The sequence below is a fragment of the Octopus sinensis genome, linkage group LG10 (genome assembly GCF_006345805.1).
Source record: "Octopus sinensis linkage group LG10, ASM634580v1, whole genome shotgun sequence".
Lineage (NCBI taxonomy): Eukaryota > Metazoa > Mollusca > Cephalopoda > Octopoda > Octopodidae > Octopus > Octopus sinensis.
In genome coordinates, this window is record NC_043006.1 from 72,022,226 (window position 1) to 72,048,743 (window position 26,518).

A 26,518-nucleotide genomic window follows, 5' to 3' on the forward strand; every position below is an offset into this window, starting at 1 on the left:
ATACTATTTCTATCTATTTCTACTCTGGACTCCCTTTCCTTTATTGTTATTTATTGCTATCTCTTTGACTCTTTCTCTCTCCCTCTCTCTTAATTTTCTTCTTTAATTTTGTTTCACTCTGTGTTGTGTATCAGAAAGGTTGATTGTTTGAGGGAGCAAACAAGCAAGTGAGAGATGAGTGAAAGAGATTACGAATGAGAAATAGAGAATTACTTGACTATCTCTATCAATTCAACTTTGACTATTCTCTACAGGAAACAGGGCAATAAGTTACGGCGCCTTATGACATTTGCATGGCCTTCATTGTTGCCCCGCAACTGTGTTGACCCAGCCAACAAATACCATGGACACTTGCTGTTAGCCCATATCATAGCCAAATTTGCCATTCATAAAAGAATTGTCTTGCAAGTAAGTTTTTAATTTTCTTTTCTTTCAAACAACTCACCTCCACAACACTAATGTTAATAATATGCCTGTAAGTCAGAAATGAAAGGGATGTGTGTGTGATGAACAGGTGTTAAAGAAAACTGGGGGACAAACAGATAATCTATTTCAATTGTTTCTTGATATTTCAGGTGTTTCACAGTCTCCTGAAAGCACATGCAGTGGAAGCTCGAGCTGTAGTTCGGCAAGCTCTTGAGATTTTAACACCAGCTTTCCCAGGAAGAATGGAGGATGGCAATGTAAGTTGAGCCTCTTTTTTTTTCATTTTTTTTCACTTCTGTCCCTTTTTCAGTGTCTCCTTCTTACTCTCAGTGACTTTTCTTTTGTATTTTGTCCTGACACAAAGGATTTTTCAGTAGATTCTATTGATCTATGGGTCCAAGAAATGTGGTATGACAAATTTCTCATTTTCGTCCAAGTCTTGCTGCCATACAGTAAGACTTGAACGTAAAGCACTTACTACCCTCTGCTGGATATTTTTTTCCCTTCTAATATAATTCACTTTTTACCCTTCTTTTTGATAATTCTCTCTCTTCTAATTTCCATTTCTCTGGCTTTTCCAGCCTGCTTTTCCTCTAGTTATTAACCTTGAAAAGTTCAAACAGAACATTTATTCTATAAACTAGAAGTTTCTTTATTCTTTCACTCACAATCTTGTGCTACAGTACCATGCTATAAAGCAATTCTATGTGGACTTTGTGTGTCTATATTTTTTTTTTCAACAAAAAGTATTTAAAGAAATAAGCCACTTGTTTTAGATATATCAATTACTTCGATGTTTCATATATGGAAAACTAGCTTTGTGTATTTTTGTGTGTGTGTTTGTATATCATAGGTGCTACCATAGTGATGTGGATATAGTAAGTTTTGTTACCACATGATTTCAAGCTCTACTTCACTGCATGGCATCCTGGGCAGATGCTTTTTATAGTAACTTCATTCCTACCAATTTCTTGTGAGTGGAAGTGGTAGCTGTTAACTGTATGGAGGCCCTTCATATATTTATTTCTTTATTGCCTACAGGGGGCTAAACATAGGGGGGACAAACAAGGATAGACAAAGAGATTAAGTCAATTGAACTTGAACTCAGAACGTAGCGGCAGATGAAATACCACTGAGCATTTCGCCCAGTGTACTAACGATTCTACCAGCTTGCCGCCTTCATATAGGCATACATGTGTGTATGTGTGAATGTTTATGTTCTGCATCTTTGTGTGATAGGCCTAACATAGTATCCAATTTCATGCTATCATCTTCTTTAGATGTCTTTAGTGATGTTCATTCTGTTACAGGCATTCCCTCATTCCATTGACTGATCATGTTTTCCCACTAAATATTCATTTACCAATGTTAATATTGGTTATCATCTGTATCAATCTAACCAATCTGGGAAGGTCTATAATGATCACCTGGACTGACACCCCACCTCTCCCTGCTTCACCTCTTCTGTCTGCTTTTGATTTCTCCACTCTGATTGATTTTTCTTTCTTTCTTTTCCACCATCTTTGTTTCCCAACTACCAGGGAATGTTAGCACACTGGACCAAGAAAATCATTGTCGAAGAAGGCCATGCAGTTCCTCAACTTGTCCATTTGCTGTAAGTATATTATTTTATTGCTCACCTTCTTTATGTTGCAAAGATCTGTTATTACAGATGCTGCTGCCACTGGTTCATGTTTATTAGTGGTGCAGCAATGTAGAAGTCAGGGCAATCAACTGTCACGGAAGGTCTGAATGTTTCTGAAGATCCTTCGTCATTGACTGACTCCAGATGTCTCAAATTTGGCATGGAGAGCATGCCACATACTCCTGTCAGACTAACTGGATATGACAGTGCTTTGTGGTTATCGGTGCAATCAAAATTAGGGATTAAACTGTTTTATCATTGACTGTGGGTGGTACTATGATGAGGAAACTGTTATAGTTTGATGTACCATATTTTAACGTGTATAATGAACCCCGTAATTTTGGGGGCTTAAAATTTGGAAAAAAGATGTTGTAAGGGATTATAATACTATCCATGTATAAGAAACTCCCATATTTTTTAAACCTAATTTTTGACAAAAAACAGTTCCTTATACACATTAAAATACGGGCAGAATATCTTAAGCTATCATCCTACATCCATCTTATAAATTAGTTTTTAAGGTTTTTGTCATATGAAATTTTATAAATGTTTAACCCTTTAGTATTCAGATTACTATGTAAATTGTAATGCTTATTTATTCACATTGTTTTCAATTAATCATGCATTATCTCATAGCTTTGAGATTTCAATGAGGTGATTGTATATTTTTAGAATGACAGTGTAGGTTAGGTGTGAGAGGCCAGATCTCTTCAGCACTTGACTGGTATTTTATTTTATCAACCCTAGCTGGATGAAAGCAAAGTTGGTCTCAGTGGAATTCAAACTCAGTATTATGTTGAACCAGGACAAATACCACAAGGCATTTTCCCTAATGATCTCTAATGCTGCTGTCAATTGACTGTCCTTGAAGTCAAATACTGCAGACTATCAAATCAAATATGTCCTGTCCATCCTTCCATCCATTTTCACTGTCCACTATTTCTGGGAAGGTCACAGGAGTCTTCAGGTACTTGCTCCTTAGGGTGTAATCAGAAGCAACTGTCATTGCCCTTTCTGGCTGGAATCCCAAGCATGACCAATTGAGTCCATGGATATTATCCAACTGTCTTGTTCTAAGTCTCCTACTCTCTTCCAAAATTTGTAATTTTATACCTAAAAAAAAATTATTCTGACTGAGAGACATAATTATGTTTTATCAACTCCCAGCTTTCTGTCAGTATTTATGTTTCATGTTCTCATTATTTCTTGTTGTTCTCTTAATCCACAGACAACTTGTGGTACGTCATTACAAAGTCTACTACCCCGTACGTCACCATTTAATTCAGCATATGGTCAGTTCCTTACAGCGACTTGGCTTCACACAAAATGTAAGTTTTCCCCACATTTCTTCACAATATTTTGAGGTCTGTGTTCCTGTCCATTGAATTTCAAATAGCCTTTTCTCCTATAAACAGGATTATCATTGTCATCATCATCATTTAATGTCTGCCTTCCATGCTAGTAGATCTGAATTTGACATTGTACTATTTCTTCATCATCAATCATTTTATGTTTCTCTGTGTTAAAGATGTTGTTACAGTTGGAGTCTTGTTTGGACTTACTACTCTTCTGAAGATGAATTGAAAAACTACATCTTGCTTATATTTCATTTTTGGATTGTGTTCTATGCCTGAGGGCTCTTTAAACACTGTCCACTCTCCTAGTTCCTCTGTCCCTTCTCAGTTTCACTTGCCTTGTACCTTGAGGGGGGCTACCTGGACACTTCATTACCATTCTTTATGTCTCATATCTCGACCCACATCTGCTAGCATAAAGTCCCTACCCTCTTGGTTTCATAATCTTGCAAGTTGCATGGTGACCTGATTAGTGCTGGTGCTACATAAAAAGCATCCAGCCCACTCTGTAAAGTGGTTGGTGTTAGGAAGAGTACCCAGCTGTAGAAACCATGTCTAAGTAGACATTAGATCCTGTCAAACTGTTCAACTCATTGTCAACATGGAACATGGGTATTATATGATGATGATGATGTGTACACACACACATTTTGTTATTTACCCCTGGTTGGCCCTGAAACCGATGATCAAATGTCTTCCAGCTGTGGCTATTCTGTTTTTTATTCAAACACAGTACATCTAAGACTATAGTATCTAAAGTGGACATTGGATCCCAACACAGCCCACTGGTTAGTCAGACCCTGTTGAACTGTCCAAGCCATGCCACCATGGAATATGGGCTTCAGTTATATGATGATGACAGTGTGTTACGATTGGAATTTAGCTGTTATTTCTCTTAGATTGATCATCCTCACTGAGAACCACTTATTGACTAAGTGTCGTTTTTTTTTTTTGTTGAAAGTTGTGCTAAAAAAGCTACAAAAAAAAGACTCTTTCATATTTTAACAATATTATCTGTTATTTGTATTTTCTTGTACAGCTCCTGCCCCCATACATATACCTTGTTTGTTGTTGTTTTTGTTTCATTGTTGTCATTTCAATCTACAGCACTCATTTGAACACAAGAAGTTGGCTGTGGAGTTATCTGAAGTAATAATTAAATGGGAAATGCAAAGAATCAAAGATGACCAACAACTACCATCAGAGGTAACCAATAACATTTCTCTCTCTCTCTCTCTCTCTCCCTTCATTGAGTCATATGATCTAGAGCTTTTATATGTATTTTCTACTGTCTGTCACTGCTTGTTTCTATGGATCATTGACGCAGGTATTTTAGTATTAGGGACAGATGTGGTGTGTAGTTAAAAGCTTGCTTCCCAACCACATGGTTTGGGTTCAGTCCCATTGCATGTCACCATGGGTTAGCGTCTTCTATTATAGCCCCTGGCTGACTGAAGTCTTGTAAGTGGATCTGGTAGACAGAAACTGAAAGAAGCCCATCATATATGTATGTGTGTTGTTGTCTACTTGCCATAACATTGCATGATAGTTGTAAATGGGTCACCATCATGCATAAAGGGTCTTTTGTATTCAATCTTCTATGAAAACATGTTTGGCCATGGAACGATATTACTTCACTTGGATATGTGTGAAGGTTGGCAACAGGAAAAGCATCCAGCCATAGAAAACCTGTTTATGCAGATTCCAGCCAACCAATGTGAGCATAGGAAAGTGGACATGGTGAATAATAATAAACAGTGATAAATAAGCTAGAGTGGTGCCACTTCACTACCAGTTCTTATAGTGTAGAACTTACACTGCCAAAACCTTAGACTGTCAAGAACCACTGCCAAGTGCTCTTACATTTTTAATGATACAATTGGATTGCCAGTCAGTAATTAATCACTGTTCTTATATTCACCTCTTGCTGTGGTAACCCTTGTCTATAACCCTGGACACAGTTCCCTTACTGGCTGCTGTCAGCTAGAACCAGCTGGTCCCAGAACTCGCAACAAGGTGGGTTGTTACGCTCTGCATATTTAACTCCTTGTTCTTGTTTGTTTCTGGAGAAGATTTGATCTCAGGATTGTGAATTCAAATGAAACTTACTCTCCAAATTTGGGTTTGGTTTTCTAAACTACTTTTTGGATATTTTGCACGTGGCAAGTTTAACTGAAGCAAAAGAATAAAACAGCTTGTATAAAAAGAAATAAAGAAAGCTACTACAAAACAGAAGAAAAAGTTCAACTGGTTTAGTATTTCAGCTTTAATAAGTCCTGATTGCAGAAAAATTAAAAGTTGATGGCAGTTGGTGCATTACAATTATCCATGATAAGACATTATTAACCCTTTAGCAATTAAGCTAGCCATATCTGGCCCAGATTTTCTACCAGTTTTATATTCGGATTGACCAAATCAGGCCTCTCACATATACCCTGCAATGTCATTCCAGAAATAAAAAATCACATCATCAAAATCTCAAAGTTTTGAGATAATGTATGATTAATTCAAAACAATGTGAATAAATAAATATTATATTTGACAGAGTAATCTGTATGTTAAATCTAAAATATTTAGTAAATTTATTTTTTCTCCAGTTATGGGGCCAGGAAACCTCTAAATGAGTAACTGTGTGATCAAAAGTATTCCAGCCATGGCCACTCTGTCTCCTATATGTGGAATGAAGGTGTGTAGCTTAGTGGTTAGGGTATTCGGTTCATGATTGCAAGATCGGGAGTTCAATTCTTGGTGGCGTGTTGTGTCCTTCAGCAAGGCATTTTATTTCACATTGCTCCAGTTCACTGAGCTGGCAAAAATGAGTAGTACCTGTGTTTCATAGGGCCATCCTTGTCATATTCTGTATCATGCTGAATCTCCCTGAGAACTACATTAAGGGTATGCATGGCTGTGGAGTGCTCAACCACTTGCATGTTAATTTCACAAGCAGGCCGTTCCATTGATTGGATCAACTGGAACACACATCATCCTAGCTGACAGAGTACCAGTTATATATATGTGGAACTACATTGTTTAACGTGTTCCACTTTTTTTCTTTTTTCAAGGACACTAAAGTTTGTGAGAGATCTGACTGCTTTTTGTAGCAGGTCAAGCAACAATGAAAAGGCTCTTTAATTGACTTGAACAGCCACAAAGTTTTTCTGAGTTGTGGTGGTTTTCATTAGGTTCTACTTAGCTATATATATATATATATATATATATGTTTTTGAAATACTGCTGTACAGTTGTTAAGGAGTAACATTAGTTCATTGTAGAAAGGCTTATTGTCCATTTATGCTTTAAAGTTTCCATAACGAAATAATTTAATTAATTTTATTCATGTTTCTCCCTTGATTTCAGAGTCTGCGTAATCAAACCGATGTGAATAAACCGATTGATAAGCAATACTGTGATTCTGTCGTTAACTTCCTTCTACGAATAGCTTGCCAGGTAAGTTGGTATTCTGCTGCTATTCTCTATAGGAATGGTCCACTTCATTGTTATATTCACAGACCACTTTGTCCTGGTCACCCTCTCAGTCACCATCATACCATTGTGCTTATAGATCATTTGCATAATTATCATGTACATGGATCACTGTGTATATGTATTCACACACACACACACATCTGTATGTGTGTGTGAGTGTTTGCGTCTCCATGTCTTGGTATTATGTAATTGTTGAAAATAGATGTCATTCCTTCTGATTGATATTCAGTGAAAACATGTCTGGCATGGAGAAATATTACCTTGCTTACCAGGTAAGGATTGGTGACAGAAAGGGTCCCCAGCTGTAAAAAAAATCTCCCTCAATAAACTCCATCCAATCCATGCGAGCATGGGAAAACAGATGTTAAAATAATGATGAAGCTTTTTGATTTTGTAATATTGACAACAGGCTACAAATTTTATGGGGAAAACAGTTGGTTATAGAGAGTTATAATTCACTCCTGATTTATTTAGAATTTAGGTTATCCAAATTTGACTGTTGTTGTTTAGTACCATATCAATCTTGATCAAGTTGACCTGAGATCAAAAATGTTTTAGTCATGACATTTCTGTATTTATACAGTGTCTCTAGAATTACATACCTAATTCAATTTTCCTTAAGATGTTCAGATATGATCTGAGTGAAATTTTGCTGCTATTTCTAGCAGGTTCTATGACAGCATAGAAGTTTCTTTGAACAAGCAGCACTATCTTGAGACAGACTGTCTAATCTTGGTTTGTTGACATGTCAATGGCAGTAAGGAAAACCTCCACCAAGTTACTGAAGTGGAGTGATTTTTTTTCCTTAGTTTTATAATTAAATACATCCAAAGACTGAAAATAAGAAAAGAAGTGAGGATTGAAATCCTTCAAAGGGATGTCAAACATCCAAGTTCGCCAATACAGTCCAAGCAAAGAATATATATAAAAAAATATATATTCAGTATTTGCAAAAACAATAAATGAAGTGTAAGGAAAGGAAAAGAAATTGTAGCTGTAGACAATCTTTAATTCATAATCCAATTGGTACAGATCCAATATGAATTCAATATAAGTCGGATCTGTACCAACCTGGATTATGAATTAAAGATTGTCTACAGCTACAATTTCTTTTCCTTTCCTTATACTTCATTTAAAATAAGAAAAATATATTTTCAACTCTCTTTCAAAAAATATCAATAACTGACTATAAGAATCTTCAAAGTAATATTGGTTTGAAGGCCAGAGATTTGGGAGAAGCGGGTTAATCAATTACATTGACTGGTACTTATTTTATTGACTCAAAAAGGATGAAAAGCAAAGGATGAAAAGCATTTTGTTCGGCATGCTAACGATTCTACCAGCTTGCCACCTTAATCTTCAAAGTAATATTATACTCTCTGGTTTAGTAACCTCTAGCATCTTTCCTTGAACTGCTGCTCCCTGGAACTCACTACCTTCATCTTGTTTTCCTCTGGTCTATGATATTCAGTCCTTTAAACTTTCAATTAGTTGACATCTTTTGAATTTGTTTGCCCCTTCTTTTCCTTTTTTCTAATCTCTTAGTCTCTGCATTGGTTTCAAGCTTTGTTTGGGACAAAATCATATTTAATAAAAAGAAAAAAAAATTTTTTTACTTTGATTACAATTTTGTCATTTATTTCTTCAGGTGACAGAATCTACAACTGCCTTGGCCACTCAAGGAGAAGCCCTCTCAAGACGATGTATCAACTTACTGAAAACTGTCATGAACAAAGATGTATGGCCCAACATTGAACTAAAACTTGCCTGGTTTGACAAATTACTGATGACCGTTGAAAACCAGTCTGGCATCACCAATATCTGTACAGCATTAGAATTGTTGACCTTCCTGTTAGGGATTATGGTAAGTTTAAATTTTTGATGGTCTGGTTGATTCCTGCTGTCTGTTAGATCAAAATTTCAAGTCTTTATTGTTATTTCTTCGCCATATAAGGTTTTTTGTACATTGGGGAAACTTTCAAATATATTTCAAACTCTTGTTTTAGCTTCTTGTCGGTATGAACACTGTATATTCTCTTAGATTTAGACCTACTGCAAAAGGTCAGGTAGGTGTGGGCAGCTGATTAGAGATGTAACCTTGTTATGAACATATGTTTGTGTATGTGTGCATGCATGCAAACATATACACTCACATAATACATACTGTAGTAAAAATATATGTTCTGACATCAATATTAAACATTTTCCCACCAATAATTTCATCTGGTATAAATGGAACTTGTTTCAACATTTCTGATTGTCATGATTTATGATAGATGCAGATGTGGTTTTATGGTTAAGCTGTTTGGCTCCCAATTATATAGTTTTAGGTTCAGTCCCACTGCATGGCGCCTTGGGTAAGTGCCTTCTACTGTAGCCCCAGAACAACCAACGTCTTGTAAGTGGATTTGGTTGATGGAAACTGAAAGAAGCCCATTTTGTGTGTGTGTGTGTGTGTAATAGTGTTTCCTTGTCTTGATATCATTTGATAATCATAAATGGTTATTACTGCAATACAAACAATGTCATTCATTTCCCATATTCTATGAAAACATGTCTGGCCATAGGGAAATATTACCTTGCTTGGAAACAAGTGAGGGTTGGTGATAGGGAGGGCATTTGGCCAGAGAAAATTTGCTTCGATACACTCCAATCTGACCCATGTGTGCATAGTAAGTGGACATTGAAATTATGAGGAGCTTAACTTTGGTTTTGCATTCAATGTTTTCAGGTTGATTAAGACTTGTGACTCATGGAATTAGTCTTTTTTTTATATGTTTAAGAGTATTTTTGTTCTTGTATACATGTATCTTTTATCCTTTACTGGTTTCAGTCATTAGACTGTGGCCACCTTAAAGAATTTTTAGTTGATTGATTCGGCCCCAGTACTTATTTTTTCTTTTAAGCCTGGTACTTGTTCTGTTGGTCTCTTTTTGCTGAACTGCTAAGTTACAGGGTTGTAAATACACCAACACTGGTTTTCAAATTGGTGGTGGAGTGCAAACATAGTCACAAAAACAAACACACACACACACACATAAAATAGGCTTCTTTCAATTTCCGTCTACCAAATAGATGTAAAGTGGTCTTTTGCCAGTGTTGTATCTGTCTTTTGATGACGGCTGTCGCTCTGACAGATATTGTTATATTCTAAAGTCGTCGATAGAATGGTTCTATCTGGCACTGTATGATCTCCAGTCATACAGTGTTAGTATCTTCAAAAGGATTGGATCATTATAATGTCCACTCAGTATCACAGTATAATTACTATATCAACACAGACACGACTTACTCATACTCTCAATCTTCTCTATAAATAGACCAGCTAACTGGTCTATTTATAATGGCTGGCTACTCCCACTTTTTACTGGGATGGGTGTACAGTTTCACTATACAACAACACAAATCCACTTGCAAGGCTTTGATTGGCCTGGAGCTATAGTAGAAGACATTTACCTATGGACTCATTCAGTGGGAGTGAACCCAGAACAATATGGTTAGAAAGCAAGCCTTTTACCATACATCTATACCTGCGATGCATTTTTTACCATAACTGACCACACTATTCTCTGATATGAGATGAAACTTCACATCTTCACTCTCTTACTTCTCTTCATCTACTAATCAACCCGTTTGTGTGTTTCTTACAGAAAAAAGACAACATCCTTGCTAGTTTTAAACCTCTACAACGAGGGATCGCTGCCTGTCTGACATGTCCAAACCCCAAGGTAATCCGTGCCGTACACTCCTTGCTGTCTCGTCTAATGAGTATCTTCCCTACAGAACCAACCAATGCCCCAGTACCTTCCAAATACGAGGAGCTCGAGTGTCTGTATGCATGCGTCAGTAAAGTCGTCTATGATGGACTCAACAATTACGAAAAGTAAGACATCCTTAACTAGGGTTTTTGGAGTTTTTTTCCCTTTTTTTTTATTAAAAAAAAATTAATTACATTTTTTGTTTGTATGTGCCAGGAATGTATTGATATCTACATTTAGATTTGTGCAGTACCTTTTTTCATGTTTCATTGAGGACTTATCACACTCTTTTGTGCTAGTGCCATGGGAAATGCATGAATTATACCGGTTGGTGACACAAAGAGTATGCAACTATGGAAACCAAAACAAAATGACATGTAAGAGCACCAGGCTGTTTAAGAGCAGTGGTTCCCAATAAATGATTTGGATTATGAAGACATGTCTAATCCATGCCTGTATGGAAAGAGGATATAAAATGGTAATGATGTAAAAATAATGATGATGATGTGGTGGTAACAACAGCTGTTGTTGTTGTTATTAGTTGGTTCTTGTGTGGTGTATAGGGGTTAACTATGTTTAACCCTTTATCATTTAAACTGGCCATATCTGGCTTGAGTATTCTATTTGTTTTATGTTCAAATTGGACAGATGCAGCCTCTCGCACCTGTCCTACAATGTTATTCTAAAAATAAACAATCCTCATCATCATCATTTAGCATCTGGCATGCTGGTATGGGTTGGACGGTGTGATTGAAACTGGCAAGCTGGAGGGGCTGCACCAGGCTCAAGTCTGATATGGCATGGTTCCTGTGGTGGATGTAATGGGTGCCAGTGGTGTGATACCAGCATGACTATGATTTCACTTGGCTTGACGGGTCTTCTCAAGCACAGCATATCGCCAAAGGTCTTGGTCAACTTATCATTGGCTCCATGAGATCCAACATTCTAAGGGTGCTTTTTATATGTCACTGGCACAGGTGCCAGTTATGTAACACAACTATGATTTCATTTACTTCCCACCCACATGGTTCCACATTCAGTCCCTCTGCTTAGCACTTTGGAAAAGTGTCTTCCACTATGGCTTTGGGCGAACCAAAGCCTTCTGAGAGGATGTGGTGGACAGAAAGCTGTCATGTATGTGTGTGTGTGTGTGTGAATGTATGCATGCATGTATATGCATGCGTATTCATCGTGAAGGTGCATGGTTTAATGGTTAGGTTATTTGGCTCATGATCGTAAGTCATGAGTTCAATACCTGGTGATACGTTGTGTCCTTGAGCAAGACACTTTATTTCATGCTGCTCGAGTCCCCTCAGCTGGCAAGAATGAATTGTACCTGTAACGAATTGGATCAAATGGAACAATTCATTGGCCACAACTATGATTTCATCTTGCTTCACAGATCCTCAGTTGACCTGTATTTTTTGGCTGTAAATTTTGGTCTTGAAAATTCAACTTGTTTGCCAGAAAATGCTGCAGTGTGTGGAGTGGAGTGGACAGGTTAATCCTTGGGCGCTGGGGTGCCAGTTTGGTAGCAGGGTAGGGATGGGGTTAGCTTTTACACTTTATTTCTAACTGTTGTATTGGGAATGCAGTGGGATCATTAATATATGGAATTCAGGTTTGGTGGTAGGGGAGGGGCTGGTGTTAATTCTTGGCATTACTTTGATCTTGTTTAATCCCAGTTAAACTCTGAGTACCTTAGATCAGTTATATTCCACACATGATCATCCTGTTTTATGCAGATGTAGTCTATCTAAGACTATGCTGTCCAATGCATTTTACCTTTTAATTAGATAGTAGAGTGCTATTTTAGGGAGTTTTGGCTGCTATTTTGTGCAGTTAGTGTGACAACTAGGTGTAATGTAAGGACAGGGTTGGTAGTAACACTTCACATCTAAATGTTGTGAGCAGAATGGTATGGAATTAATGTTTAGATTCTTGGTGTTAGGGTAGACATTGGGGATATTATGCCTTCATGACTGAATAGTGTAGTATTGATGTTCAGAATTCGTGCAGTTGGTGGTACAGGTATCAATAGTGCACCTAGATCAGAAGTAGTGTGTGAAGTTGTATTGGTGATAGTGATCTGTCTGTTGCGATGGAGTTATGGTTTGGTATTTTGAGAGGCGACAATCCTTCACTAGTTCAATCTCAGCTAAGGATAATCTAAGTTTGTCTCAAAGAAAGAAAAAATTATACAAACATGAAGGATTATGAGTGTTGTATGCTCTCTACCCACATACATACATACATATATGCATGCATACATACAGACAAACAGACATAGATTTGTGGCTCTCTCTCTCTCAAATACTCTGTTTTCATGTCTCTACAGGTCAACTGGGAACTCTAACAACATACTGTTTCCAACCTTGATGATTCTGAAGGCTGCATGCATGCATAACCCTTGCTATATAGACCGACTGATTGCCTTATTTATGAAAGTACTACAAAAAATGGCTCGTGAACACCTGACAGCTAACAATGAGCAGAATCCAGGTGAGTCAGCGGTTCTCATACATCTTTTGTAATTTTTTTGTTATCAACCTAAATGTCTAAAATGAGATATTAGTGATGTATATGTGTATCATCATCATCATTTGATACTGATGTGGGTTGGACATTTTGACAAGGGCTGGGGAATCAGAGGACTGCAATGGACTCCAGTGTCTGCTTTGCCATGATTTCTATGGCTGGATGCCCTTCCTAATGCCAACCACTTTATAGCATACTGGATGTTTTTAATATGGTATCAACACTTCTAGGTGCAGACTCGGCTGTGAAGTTGAGAGAATTACTTTCCACCCGCATGGTTCCAGGTTCAGTCCCTCTGCTTGGCACCTTGGACAAGTGTCTTCTACTATGGCTCTGGGCCACACAAAGCCTTGTGAGTGGATGTGGTTGACAGGAACTGATAGAAAGCTGTCATATATATATGTATGTATGTACATATGTACTATACACACACATACATACTTATATACAAATACACACATGGCTTTTTTCTCTACCCTCCCCCCCATTTTCCATCTATTTTCTCTCCTCATTCCTTCCTAAAGAGCTTAGGCACAAAATGTCAGACGTCTCCCATTTTTCTCTGAGCATCAAACCTCATTTGTTGTTCTCATGCCTGTCCTTCTCTTTTGCTTTTTGTTTAATTTTGAATGCTGTGTGTGTGTGTGTGTACATGTAAATAAATACATATGTATACAAACATACAAATATAAACATATACATACATATACATACATACATATATATATATACATATATATATATATATATATATATATATATGTATATACACACACACACTTTCATTGACATCTGTGTTGATCATTAATGTCTCTCTTGTGTACACAGCTGCCAGTGAATTACTCATCCTCAGTCTAGATTTGGTCAAGAACAGAGTCGGGGTTCTCAGTATTGAAATGCGTAAGAGTTTCATTGGCAACATCTTGGTATGTCTCATAGAAAAGACTTCAGACCCGAAAGTGGTAAAAGCAATAACTAAAATGGTTGAAGACTGGGTTAAAACAAAGGTAAGGCCACTATTGCTGCTGCTTGTGGATATCACGTCATACGTTTTTTTGTCTCTTTATGTCTTAGTGTGTGCATGTGTTTATGTATGTGTAAATTCATATGGGTAAAAAATGGATAAGGTTTGTAGTGTATGTGTGTGAAAGAGAGAGAGAGAGAGCTATTCTGCTTTGTAGGGAGATAGTTTGTTGAACATGAGAGAGCGTCTGCTGTGCATGTGAGTATAAATGAAAGAGGGTGAGTCTTTTGCATATGTGAGTGTGAAAGAGAGATAGGGTTCATGTGTGTACATGCAAGATAATGTACTTGTGTGTGTGTGTAATTCTACTGATGTGTTTGGCTACCTTTAAATATCAGTGGATGTATATTATACGTTGTGTCTATGTAACGGTTGGTATCCCCAACATCACTTTATTGTGTTTGTTATCATTTCATGTACCACTTCTAATGTGACATATGCATCCATGCCTCACACTCGCTTTAATACCTGTGTATCAATTGTGATACGCAGTACATTTTTCCTGGTATCCATGCCGCATGTATAATGCACACTCATGATTTTTGTTTAAACCACCAGAGTAATCTGGGACTTATGAAAGAAAGGGCTAATTAAAAGTCTAAAAACAAACATGGATGTTTAGGACTAACTTTGGAAAATGCTTTGGACAGGCAAAGGATTACAGAAAAGATCACACCCCAGTCTGCATGTACCTGTGCAGACATATAATGAACCTTGACCCATGGAAGTCTTCATCAGTTTTTCTATATTGCCTGCATCTGGAATATTGGCCTTCACCGTTGGTCTAGCTTCTCCTGGGTCACCTTATCTCTGATACTCAACAATCTTTTTCAAAGTTAAATCTTTTACACTTGTAACATATATTTCCCTACCCTGTTCTCTTCTTTGCTTCATTCTCTTGTCTTTTACTTCCAGACACCCATTGCTATCAACCAGTCTCCATCAATACGAGAAAAGGCCATTCTCTTGTGCAAGCTGATGGTTCATGTTGAGCGCAGATTTCCTGAAGATGTCGAACTAAATGCACAATTCCTGGAATTGGTTAACCACATCTACAGGTAGCTATGTACTCATTTAATATACCTGTCCATCTACTTGCTTTTTCCTCTTTCTATCCTTCCCTCTCTCTTCTTCCTCTCTCCCCCTCCTCTCTCCTCTTTCCACGTCCCCTCTCCCCCCCCCCTTCCCCCTCTTTCTCACCCCTCCCCTCCCTCTTTTCTCCCCCCTCCCTCTTTTCTCCCCCCTCCCTCTTTTCTCCCCTCTTCCTCTCTCCCCCTATCCCCCCTCACATTTCTTTTTTCTCCTCTCTTTCACCCCTTCCCCCTGTCTCTCCTATTGATCCATTCTACCAGTGTACAGTATTTCTAGTTTCTCTAATCTGTGACACCTTCCTACCACATGACATTAGGAGAACAGAAGGACTATATTCTCTCACATCCCATCCAATATCTCCTATCCATACTTAAGACTGCAGGGTATGATTTGAGGGGAAATGTGGTGTTTTAAATAAGTATTCCCAGTATAATGTCACATTGATATGTTTCCTTTCAGAGATGAGAGTTTGGCTGGCAGTGAACTCACCTCTAAGCTAGAACAAGCCTTCCTTGCAGGCCTCAGATGCAACCAGCATAATATTAGACAGAAATTTGTTGAGGTAGGTTCACTACTTCACTCTGCTCTTCATATGTCTTATGACTCTGTGTCTGTGTGCTTGATGGATGTGATTTTTATGTGTGCATTTTGTGTGTGTGTAAGTATGTACATTTGTCCATATGTACACATGTATGTTTGTTTGTTTGTTTTTTCGTATGTATGTATGCAAATATATGTATATGTCTGTATATACGTGTTTGTATGTGTGTGTACATATATAATCATCATCATTTAGTGTGTTTTTCATCCTGGCATGAGTTAGACGGTTTGGCTGGGACTGGTAAGCCAAAGAGCTGCACCATGCTCTTGTCTGTTTTGGCTTGATCTCTACAGCTGGATGCCGTTCCTAACACCAAGCACTCCACAGAGTGTACAGGGTCCCTTCTATGTGTCATTGGCACAAGTGCTTCCTACATGTCACTGGCATGGGTACCATTTAAGTGTCACCAGCACAGGTGCCTTTTATGTGTCACTGGCATGATCGAGATGCAAACTTCTTATATTGCTTCCTCACCATGTGGTTTCAGGTTCAGTCTTACTGTATGGCTTCTTAGGCAATTTTCTTCTCTCAAAGCCTTGTGAATGGATTTGATTGACAGAAACTGAAAGAAGCCTACTGTATTTGTATGTATGTGTGTATGTGTATGTATGTATGTATGTATGAAGGATACACACGTAAGTACATACATACAGTGACACGTATGTATGTATGTATGTATGTACGTACGTACATGTGTGTGTGTGTGTGTATCCTTCATCTTTACAGATGTTCATGGGCTGTAAATCATTTGTGGTGTCGGATAGTGTCGTTTGCTTGCAGTCCACTGTGAAAACATGTGCAGGTGTCATGACATGTGCAGACTTTGTAAACAAAAGACTCATTCATACAGTGTCAATTTGTTTCCAGTTTTCTATGTAAATATGTCTGGGATGTTTGTTGTTTGATAGCCTGGGAGATTGTTATTGCACTTGGAAACCAGTGTGGATCAGCATCAAGAAGTAATCTAGCAGTTGAAGAAGAACCTACACTAAGTTACTCTTGTCTTCTTTTAACATCTGCTTTTCCATTCTTCAAAAAGGAGACATTAAAACAATGATGGTTATATCTATATATATAAAACTGTAGTTTTGTGAGGTCTGTCTCCTACGATTTAGATTCCAACCCTCCCACATTTTGCGGTGCAGTTTAACCAAATTCGGGTATCTTATAGTCGTGATTAATATCGAGCCCGTCTGGCTTTAGCGCGTCTACGATGAGTCTACGATTTAAAAAATAATTTAACATCATTTTTTATTCCATTTTAATGCATAATTTTTCGTGTGTCGATGGCGGCGGAGTTGGCATTCACGCTCAACCCTGCACCTGTGTTTGCTCCCCCTTCTCCCTCCCTCGTGAAGGGAATTTAAGGAAATCAACATCGTAATGCGTTGTCAAGGAGCCAGCGTTCTTTTAGAACAACGACTTCATGGCTTGAAGACACCAAAACAGAAATGGCTAAGAAAGCCCGAATTGGCATCTATAAAGGAAGTAACTCTTAAAATGCTTATATAGTTATTTCCCTTACAAACCGAGCACGCGGGCGATACTGCTAGTTATATATATATGTTTGTGTGGAGTTGCATGGCTTAATGGTTGTGGTCTCAATTCCTGGTCTGGGCAATGTGTTGTATTCTTGAGCAAAGCTCTTCATTTCATATTATTCCAGTCCACTCAGCTGGTAAAAATGAATAATCCTGTGATGAAACAGCAGCCCATCCAGTGGGGGGAATATATATATATATATATACCAGAGAAACTGGGAAATCAGCCCTATGATCCTTATGGAATAATGTGGACTAACCCATGTGTGTGTGTGTGTGTGTGTGTGTGTGTATATATATATATATATATACACACGTACATGTGTGTGTACATGTATGTATAGTGTATGTGCTATCTTGTGTTGTTTACATTTACTCTCCTCTTTTGTAGGTATTTGATAAAAGTATGAGAAGACGTATATTTGATCGTCTCTTGTATATCAGCTGCTCTCAGAACTGGGAGCACATGCAAGGCCACTATTGGATCAAACAATGTATTGAGGTAAGGTGAATGTTTTCTGTTCTTCCTATCAACTTCTTTTCCCTTGACTCCAGTCAATGTCAACATAATTATAATTCTATGTTAAACATACCAAATTTAGTTGATGGTTCCAGTATGGCTTTGTGATTTCAGTCAAGGTGGTGGATGGTCATGTGTTTAAAACTTACTTGCTTTAATTACCTCTCGCAGCAATTAATGAGACAGATGAAAATAGGTTCCTCTCTCAGTTACATGGTTTGAACAGTTAGAACATACTAAAGACATTCAATTGTAAAAATATAAATTTTTACAAAAGCCTATCCTGTCCAAGGTAAAATGGATTGAAAACCTGCAAGATATTGCTGCAGGGTTAAGATGTTTGCTTCACAAGTATTTGGTTTCAGATTAGATTCCATTCACAGCACTTTGAGTATGTGGATCACTGGGGTTAAAGTAATTGACTTAGCCCCTCCCCTAAAAATAGCTGGCCCTATTCCAAAATTTGAAACCAATAATCCTTCTAACTGTTCATTTTCTGAGTTCAAATCCCACCAATCATTTTCACCTTTTATCCTTTTGGGGTCAGTAATATAAAGTATTAGTTCAGCACCTAAGTTGATGACTTTGACAAACCATTCCCCTTCAAAGTTTCTTGCCTTATGTCTAGATCAGAAATGTATTATTGTTGTTGTTGTTGTTGTTGTTGTTGTTGCTGCTGCTGCTGTTGCTGCTACCGCAATGTGCTGGTAGAACTGTTAGCATGCCAGATAAAATGCCACAAAGCATTTTGTCCTTTAAATTCTGCATAAAGTGACTTTACTTTTCACATTCCTTGAGAATAAGTACCAGCTGGGCACTGGGGTCGATTGTAATCTGATAAACTCCACCCCCAACATTTCAGGCCCACACTGGGCAAAATGCTTAGCGGCATTTCATCTGTCTTTATGTTCTGAGTTCAAATTCCAACAGGGTTGATGAAATAAATACCAGTGAAGTTCTAGGGTCAAAGTAGTTGACTAAACCCCCCCCAACATTTCAAACTTTTTGCTTATAGTAAAAAAGATTATTATTATTATTTTTGTTGTGGCCGTTGTTCTTTATTATTAATGTATTCTTTATTTCTAGCTACTCTTGGCTGTAGCTGTCCCTAACCAACCCATTCAAAGTTTATCTCCAATGAGCCTTCTACCATCAATATGTTCAGTAATCAACATGGCTGACAGCCAGGAACGAGCTGCTTTCTCAACAATTCTCAAAATGAAAGAAGAAACTGTTGATATGGACGTTGTTGATGGCAACAAAGACGAGGTAAGGACCTTCTCAATATTTTACAAACACACACACACATATGCTTGTGCACAGGTACATGTGTATACGAGTTTTCTCTGAGATAAGTCCCAACATTTAATCATCCTCTAACAATACAGTGAATATTAAGTCTCCTTGCTCTGAAACCAGAAGTTCTTTGTTATTGTGGCTTATTACAATTGCTTGATTGAATTCTATGTTTATTAGTGTTTGTGTATATACACACACATGTAGATACTGTATTTAATGGAATAAAAAACACACAAGAGACATCCCAATTGCAGCAGTGCATATTTGAGAAAGACAGTTTTTATATTACAGGCTTTAGTCTGTAATATAGCCCTAACTTCACAAAAAGGACCTTGGTTGATTTTTTTTTTTAAGGGACACTTTTGGTGGAAAATGTGCATTTTATGTACTACCAAATACATTAACACTTTTGTTACTGTATTTATTTTGAGATACTTTGTGCTTTTTTCAATTACTTTAAATATAACAAAGAATTTAGTAAAATAACTTGGTTACCATTCAGTTAGTGTTAGGAACATAAATTGTGACTAAGGTTTGGTGGAAGATTTTAATTCAAAACTTATGAAAACAAGGCATTTGTACTCAGAACCAGAGCTGGTTTCAGACAGGTTGGTATCAAAACGGTTAATTACATTATTTTTATTTTACTACTGCCCTAACTTTCATACACACATACACCATTGTATTCTAATATCTCTCTCTTTCTCTTTTTATGTTTGTTTTGCTTTCACTCTCACTGTGTCTTTCTCACTGTAGGAGGAGATTGATATGGCATTGAATTCTGTGCCAAGTGAAGAATCCATTCCAAAAGATCATCAAAGACGAGACAATCAAGAAATGAAACAAAACCTTCCAGCACTTTTACAGCGTCAGTCCTTATTTCTAGAGCAGTTGAGAGAAGTCAAAGTAAGATGTATTTTTATTATCTCCTCTTCTTTAAGGCGGTGAGCTGTCAGTCGCCTGTGCTGGACAAAATGCCTAACAGCATCTGCTCTGGCTCTTTACATTTTGAGTTCAAACACCACCAATGTTGACTTTGCCTTTCATCCTTTCAGGGTTAGTTAAGTAAGTTCCAGTAGGGAGTTGATACAATGGATGTAGTCCCTCCCCTCAGTTTTGTGGGACACAAGACAAACTCAATAAGGCTTTTTTTCCTTGATAAAATGCACTCAGTACACTTTGTAAATGGAGGTTGGTGTTCAGAAGGGCATCCAGCCATAGCAATAGTCCAAAATAGGATGTGTGATTGACATGTGGTCCTCTGATATGTGTAGGAGAGCAGTAACTTTTAATAAAAACTAGTTAGGAGTGTGAGAACTTATCTTAGTGTAGTAAGGGAGCATAAAAGGATGGAATAATCATCATCATCATCATCGTTTAATGTCCACTTTCCATGCTGGCATGGGTTGGATGGTTTGACTGAGGGCTGGCAAGCCAGAAGGCTGCACCAGGCTCCAATCTGATCTGGCAATGTTTCTACTGCTGGATGCCCTTTCTAATGCCAACCACTCCGAGAGAGTAGTGGGTGCTTTTACATGGCACCTGCACAGGCGCCAGTCTAGTGGCATTGGCAATGACCAGGCTCGAATGGTGTTTTTTATGTGCCACCGGCACAGGAGCCAGTCAGGCAACATTGGGTGAAATATATATTTATCTAAGTTTATAAATATGTGTGTATCTTTTATCTTGTTTCAGTCATAAGACTGTGGCCATGCTGGAGCACCACCTGAAAGGGTTTAGTTAAACAAATTGACCCTGGTATTTCTTTTAAGTCTGTACTTATTCTATTGGTTTCTTTTGCTGAACCACTAAGTTATGGGGACATATTCAAACCAATACCAGTTGTTAAAGTGGTGGTGGGATACACACACACATCAGACCTCCACATAGTTTTTGTCTAGTAAATTCACTTGCAAAGTATTGGCTGACCTGGTGGTGTTATAATAGAAAACACTTGCTAAAGGTGCCATGCAGTGGGATTGAACCTGAAACCACATGCTTGCAATGTGAGCGTCTTAAGCACACAACCAAACTAATCCTACACACACACAAACACACACATATATATATGTCTTTTATAGCTACAGTTTTAGCTATTGACACCTCTAGTCTGAGTAATTCCATCAGTAATTGTTGAAACTATACTGATGTTTAGTTGAATAAGGAAGGGAGCTTGTTTGTATCTGATTTTGATTTTTTTTCTGTCTTTCTGTATAAATTTTTCCTCTTCTTGTAAGATATTCCACATTCTGTGTTTTTACTTCATTCTGTAATTTTTGTTATTCTCTCGCTCTCTAATTTTAATGTTTTTTTTATATATGGAATATATGTGTTAATGATGGTGGTTGTGGCAGTGGTGAGATGTACACATGCTTGTGTACACATACCTGCCTACAAGCACACGTTAATGTCCATACATATCTCAGTATATACATGTCTATTTCCAGACGACAACATTCCTGAATGCTCTGTCCCAGCTGTGTCACAACTCCACCTCTCTGGCTCATTCCATCTGGATGGACCTCTTCCCACGTATATGGAAGATTTTATCAGAAAAACAACAGCAGGTAAGCTTCTGCTTGTATCCTCTTCATTAACAGGCTGATATTACACGGCAGATCTTGGGCTTTTATTTGCAGCATTCTCCCAGTCTGGTTACAGGTAGATCAATGTAATTAAAGTAAAAGTCATATATGATGATATATTCATATATATGTGTGTGTTAGATAAAGATAGCTATGGCTGGTCTACGGGGTTACCCTGGATTTCATGTCCATAAAGCACTTGGCTTTACAGCTTCTCTTCAGACCCTAATGGTTGGTGGCCTATAACCTCTCTTCAAAGTGGAGGTTATAGGCTACCAGCCATTAGGGTCTAAAGAGATGCTATAAAGCTAAGCACTTTAGGGTAGCCCCATAGAAGTTTTACAAAAAGAAGAATGGTGGAGTGATTGTGACTTTGAAGTTTTAGCCTGTGAGCCTTTATTGGATTGTCTGTCAAAGGTATTGTTGGTGCAGTGGTAGTAATGTAGTTTGTGTTGGTCGAATTATTGAGTTGGTGTCATGTGTAAAGAGGCCCTGTTACATATCTGGTGTGTTATTATATCACTCTTTCACCTTCTGTAGGGATGCAGTGTATGTGCACCTATTGTTATTTGTCAGCAGTTGTCATTAGGTTCTCACCTTTGATCTTCTTTCTTGCTACCCAGGTATTGGCAGGTGAACTTGCTCCATTCTCAGCCAGTGGAAGCCATGTTGTCCAGAAAGATTGCCAACCTAGTGCAATGCACACCTTCCTCGAGTCTCTGTCTTTGTGTGTGCCTCCAATTCCTATTCGCCCTGTGGTGTTGAGGGTAAGTACAATATCTCATTTAGTTTTTTTTTTTAATTTGTCTGGTGAACAGAAAGCTATGTTGTCTGTCTGTGTATGCGTTTGTTTATCTTTGTCTCCGCAGAATTTTTGTATGTATATATCTATGTGTATTGAGGGTAAGTAGTTGTGTTGTCTCACTGGGTGATTGGGGCTTAGTAATAATTTTGTTTCTCTGTATATATTTTTGTCTCATCTGTCAGTGTATTCCTATCTGTGTGTGTCTGTGTACATATCTTAAGTATATTACATCTGTTTTTGTGGCAATAGAAGACATATTAGTAATTACTGTAACATTCCTGTATTTTACACACATACATACTTTATTTTTATATGTTCTGGTATTCACCATTGACCATGTTTCCTTCTCAGTTTGCAGGGAAGATACATTAGTAATCTAGTCTTAAGATACATGACATTTTAGCTATTGACACCTCTAGCCTGAGTAATTCAATCAATAATTGTCAATAAAAGACATGATGGTCATGAATGAAATCTTTTTGGTCATAGATCTGCTGGATCAGGACTAACCTGGGGTTAAGTAACAACTTACCAACAGATAATAAGGGTATAATAAATACCCTTGCAAGAATGTCCATCCTACTTCATGTGTCAGCAATAGCCTCTATATAATTGCTAAATCTTCTAGAAATAGTGACAAAATGCCTCACGTGAATATCTACATCTTAAATATGAAGGGATGCATTAGGTAGGGTTTGGTCACAGAAAACACTGTTCCAACATACTTTCATCTGACCCGTGAAAACATGGAAATGATGACGTTAAAAAGAGGACCCCTTCAAGCCAAGTGCACCTGTGCTGGTAGCATGTAAAAATTCAACCTTTGAACGTTGGGCTTCATGGAGGCAAAATGGCTGAGTTCCTTTTGAGCGTTGGGCCTCATGGAGGGAATGTGGCCGAGTTCCTTTCAAGTGGAAGCATTGACCAAGACCTTTGGCATTATGTTGTACTTGAGAAGAAGACCCATGAAGCTGAGCAAAATCATAGTCATGGCAGATACTGGTGACACACAAGTTGCACATAAAAGCATCCATTACACACTTGGAGTGGTTGGCATTAGGAAGGGCATCCAGCAGTAGAAAACCATCCCAAATCAAACTGGAGCCTGGTGCTGCCTTCCAGCATGCCAGCCCAGTCAAACCGTCCAACCCATGCCAGCATGGATAACGGACTTTAAATGATGAGGATGATGATGAATGACACTGGACAATGTAGGATCTTCATCATTATCATCATCATTTAATATCCATGTTCCATACCAGCATGGCTCATACAGTTTGATAGGATTCAATGGATCCAAGGACTGCATCATGCTCCAGTGTCTGTTTCAACATGGTTTCTATGGTTTGATGCCCTTCATAATATCAACCATTTTACAGTGTGTACTGGGTGGGTTTTTTCATACCGCTACCACTAGTGAGACCATAATTCAGTTTGCAAGGCTACAAACTCATGAAAGGGTGACTGTAAGCTAGGAAACAAAGGGCAAAAGATGGGTAAAAGTATAAGAGAAGGGGCCAGAACAGAACAGGCTTCTTGCTGTATAGGAGCTACATGACTTTAAAAAGCACCATCATGGTATGATCACAGCCAAAACACCTTTGATCACGTTTGTGCTGTCTGGCCTGACCTGGGGCTAATCAACACCAGCAGGATCATGACCTAGTTATTATTTTTATTTTTCTTCTCATTTCTATCCAATCCCACTGACCTGACAGCTTCTGGGTAAGGGAATATTTTTATCATTGGTCTTTGATCCACCCCTGAACTTTGGAAAGTGAGAAGTGGGGTGTGATAAATATCCCTCAAACTTCCCTCCATTCCTCATCCTACATATTCCAAGTGAATGATTCTTGTTTTTTTTTTTTAATGTTTCATTTTTGTTTTCTTTTGTTCTTTTTCATCATTTCCTCTGAAGTATATGGGCCGAACTCATAACCTCTGGCACCGAGCCTGTCTTGTGTTGGAACAAATGGCATCGGAAAATGGTCCAACAACAACAGCAGTTTTGAAGAATCGACCTGCTAGCGAATATGAATTTGAGACTGTCACAAATCCACACCAGGTAAACTGAGTTGTCTTGCTTCTTAATGTTCGTTAACTATTGAGAGAGAGAGAGAGAGACAAACAGACAGACGCCACTGTAGAAATCCTTTCATCATTGAAATCACTGTCACCATCATAATTTCTATCATCATCATTGTGGTGACTTCATGTGCTAGAAATAACAGCCAAATTTCCCTGAAATCACGCAGCACTGTCTTAAAAAGAAAGACATATTCATTAATGACAGTTCTAGATACCTCTGAAATTACAGAGTATCTAGAACTACACGGGGAGAATTGGAATGTCTTCAGTCAAAGGTCTGTTGGATCAGTGTTACCTTGTAACTAAACAACAGCTACCACATCATCATCATCACCAGCACTAGCAATTTTTAGGTAAGAAAAGAGGTGCACTTGCCCATGATGTATGTAGACCCTCTTTCCAGACTAGTGTTACCAACCTTGAATAACTGCAGGAAAAGCCCTAGTTAAGTAGGGTACCAGAGATCTGATCCAAGTGTTTGCAATAGTGATTTGTATGAAAGACATTCGAAAGACTAAGTAGTGGCATAAAATCTGGCTAACATTCAGATTAGATCTTTGGTTTCATCCTTACATCAATCCTGGATATCCTGCAAAAAAACTGTGAAGGGTTCACTTCTATATTTGATTAAACCCAATACTGGATTAAGGTATGGGGGTTGCAGCCCAGGATAGGGTCTCCAGAGATTAAGTGAAAAGTTCTTGTAGTCCAAAGGGTGACAGTGTGGAGGCGCATGGTTTAGTGGTTAGGATGTTGGACTCCTGATTGCTAGATTGTGGTTTCGATTCCTGGACCGGGTGATGCGTTGTGTTCTTGAACAAAACACCTCATTTCATGTTGCTCCAGTCCCCTCGACTGGTAAAAAGGAATAATCCTGCAATGGACCAGCATCCCATCCAGGGAGGAATATATATATATGGCACGTAAAAAGCACCCACTACACTCACGGAGTGGTTGGCGTTAGGAAGGGCATCCAGCTGTAGAAACACTGCCAGATAAGACTGGAGCCTGGTGCAGCCTTCTGGCTTCCCAGATTCCCGGTCGAACCGTCCAACCCATGCTAGCATGGAGAACGGACGTTAAACGATGATCATGATGATGATATATATATATATACATCAGAGACACCAGGGAACCGGCCCTATGCTCTTGCTCCTTACAGAGTAATGTGGGTTAACCAAAGGGTACAAAATCTTAATCTGTTTCTAACTTTGAAGGTTATCAGATGGTTGTGTTTGACTAAGTGACACAGATTTAGGAGGTTGTGGTAACGTTAGTGATGTAGCTAATTTACTGCAAGGTACATTTTGTTTTGTTTTGACTAATTCTTGCCCTAAAAAATGTTGAACCCGTCTTTGATTTCAGGAGACCCTAGATGCACTCTGTGATCTTTACTCCCTACTACACGAGGACGACATGTGGACAGGATTGTGGCAGAAACGATGCAAATATCCAGATACAGCTGTAGCCATTGCTTATGAACAACATGGATTTTTTGAACAGGCACAGCTCGTTTATGAATCAGTAAGTTTTCTTTCTTTTTCTATTTGAAAGAGAAAATTTCATGCACACATGCCTGTGTGTGTGTGTGTATACAGTTAGTTCGAGGAAGTCATATCCTCATTAGGGATTATTTAATCCAAGGTATTCCACTTGTTTAATCCATATCATATAATGCAAAAGTCGTTGGTGTATGTTCAGGATTATTGAAATTATCAGTATTGGGGGAAAAACAAGGAGAAAATGGAGAATAAA

The 26,518-nt window shown here is 38.2% G+C and overlaps 1 protein-coding gene across 1 annotated transcript in view; it reads left to right on the forward strand.

Moving 5' to 3' along the window:
- Positions 1 to 26,518, forward strand: part of LOC115216407 (transformation/transcription domain-associated protein-like) — a 129,253-nt gene that overhangs the window by 71,498 nt on the left and 31,237 nt on the right. Inside the window, exons 48-66 of the mRNA XM_029785717.2 lie at positions 255 to 408; positions 576 to 683; positions 1,968 to 2,041; positions 3,300 to 3,399; positions 4,534 to 4,632; positions 6,784 to 6,873; positions 8,561 to 8,776; positions 10,563 to 10,795; positions 13,009 to 13,172; positions 14,037 to 14,215; positions 15,148 to 15,290; positions 15,784 to 15,886; positions 17,858 to 17,968; positions 19,073 to 19,255; positions 20,042 to 20,191; positions 21,733 to 21,852; positions 22,494 to 22,637; positions 24,594 to 24,740; positions 26,129 to 26,287. Of these exons, the coding sequence (XP_029641577.1) occupies positions 255 to 408; positions 576 to 683; positions 1,968 to 2,041; positions 3,300 to 3,399; positions 4,534 to 4,632; positions 6,784 to 6,873; positions 8,561 to 8,776; positions 10,563 to 10,795; positions 13,009 to 13,172; positions 14,037 to 14,215; positions 15,148 to 15,290; positions 15,784 to 15,886; positions 17,858 to 17,968; positions 19,073 to 19,255; positions 20,042 to 20,191; positions 21,733 to 21,852; positions 22,494 to 22,637; positions 24,594 to 24,740; positions 26,129 to 26,287 (2,677 nt within the window). The remainder of the gene's footprint in view (positions 1 to 254; positions 409 to 575; positions 684 to 1,967; positions 2,042 to 3,299; positions 3,400 to 4,533; positions 4,633 to 6,783; positions 6,874 to 8,560; positions 8,777 to 10,562; positions 10,796 to 13,008; positions 13,173 to 14,036; positions 14,216 to 15,147; positions 15,291 to 15,783; positions 15,887 to 17,857; positions 17,969 to 19,072; positions 19,256 to 20,041; positions 20,192 to 21,732; positions 21,853 to 22,493; positions 22,638 to 24,593; positions 24,741 to 26,128; positions 26,288 to 26,518) is intronic.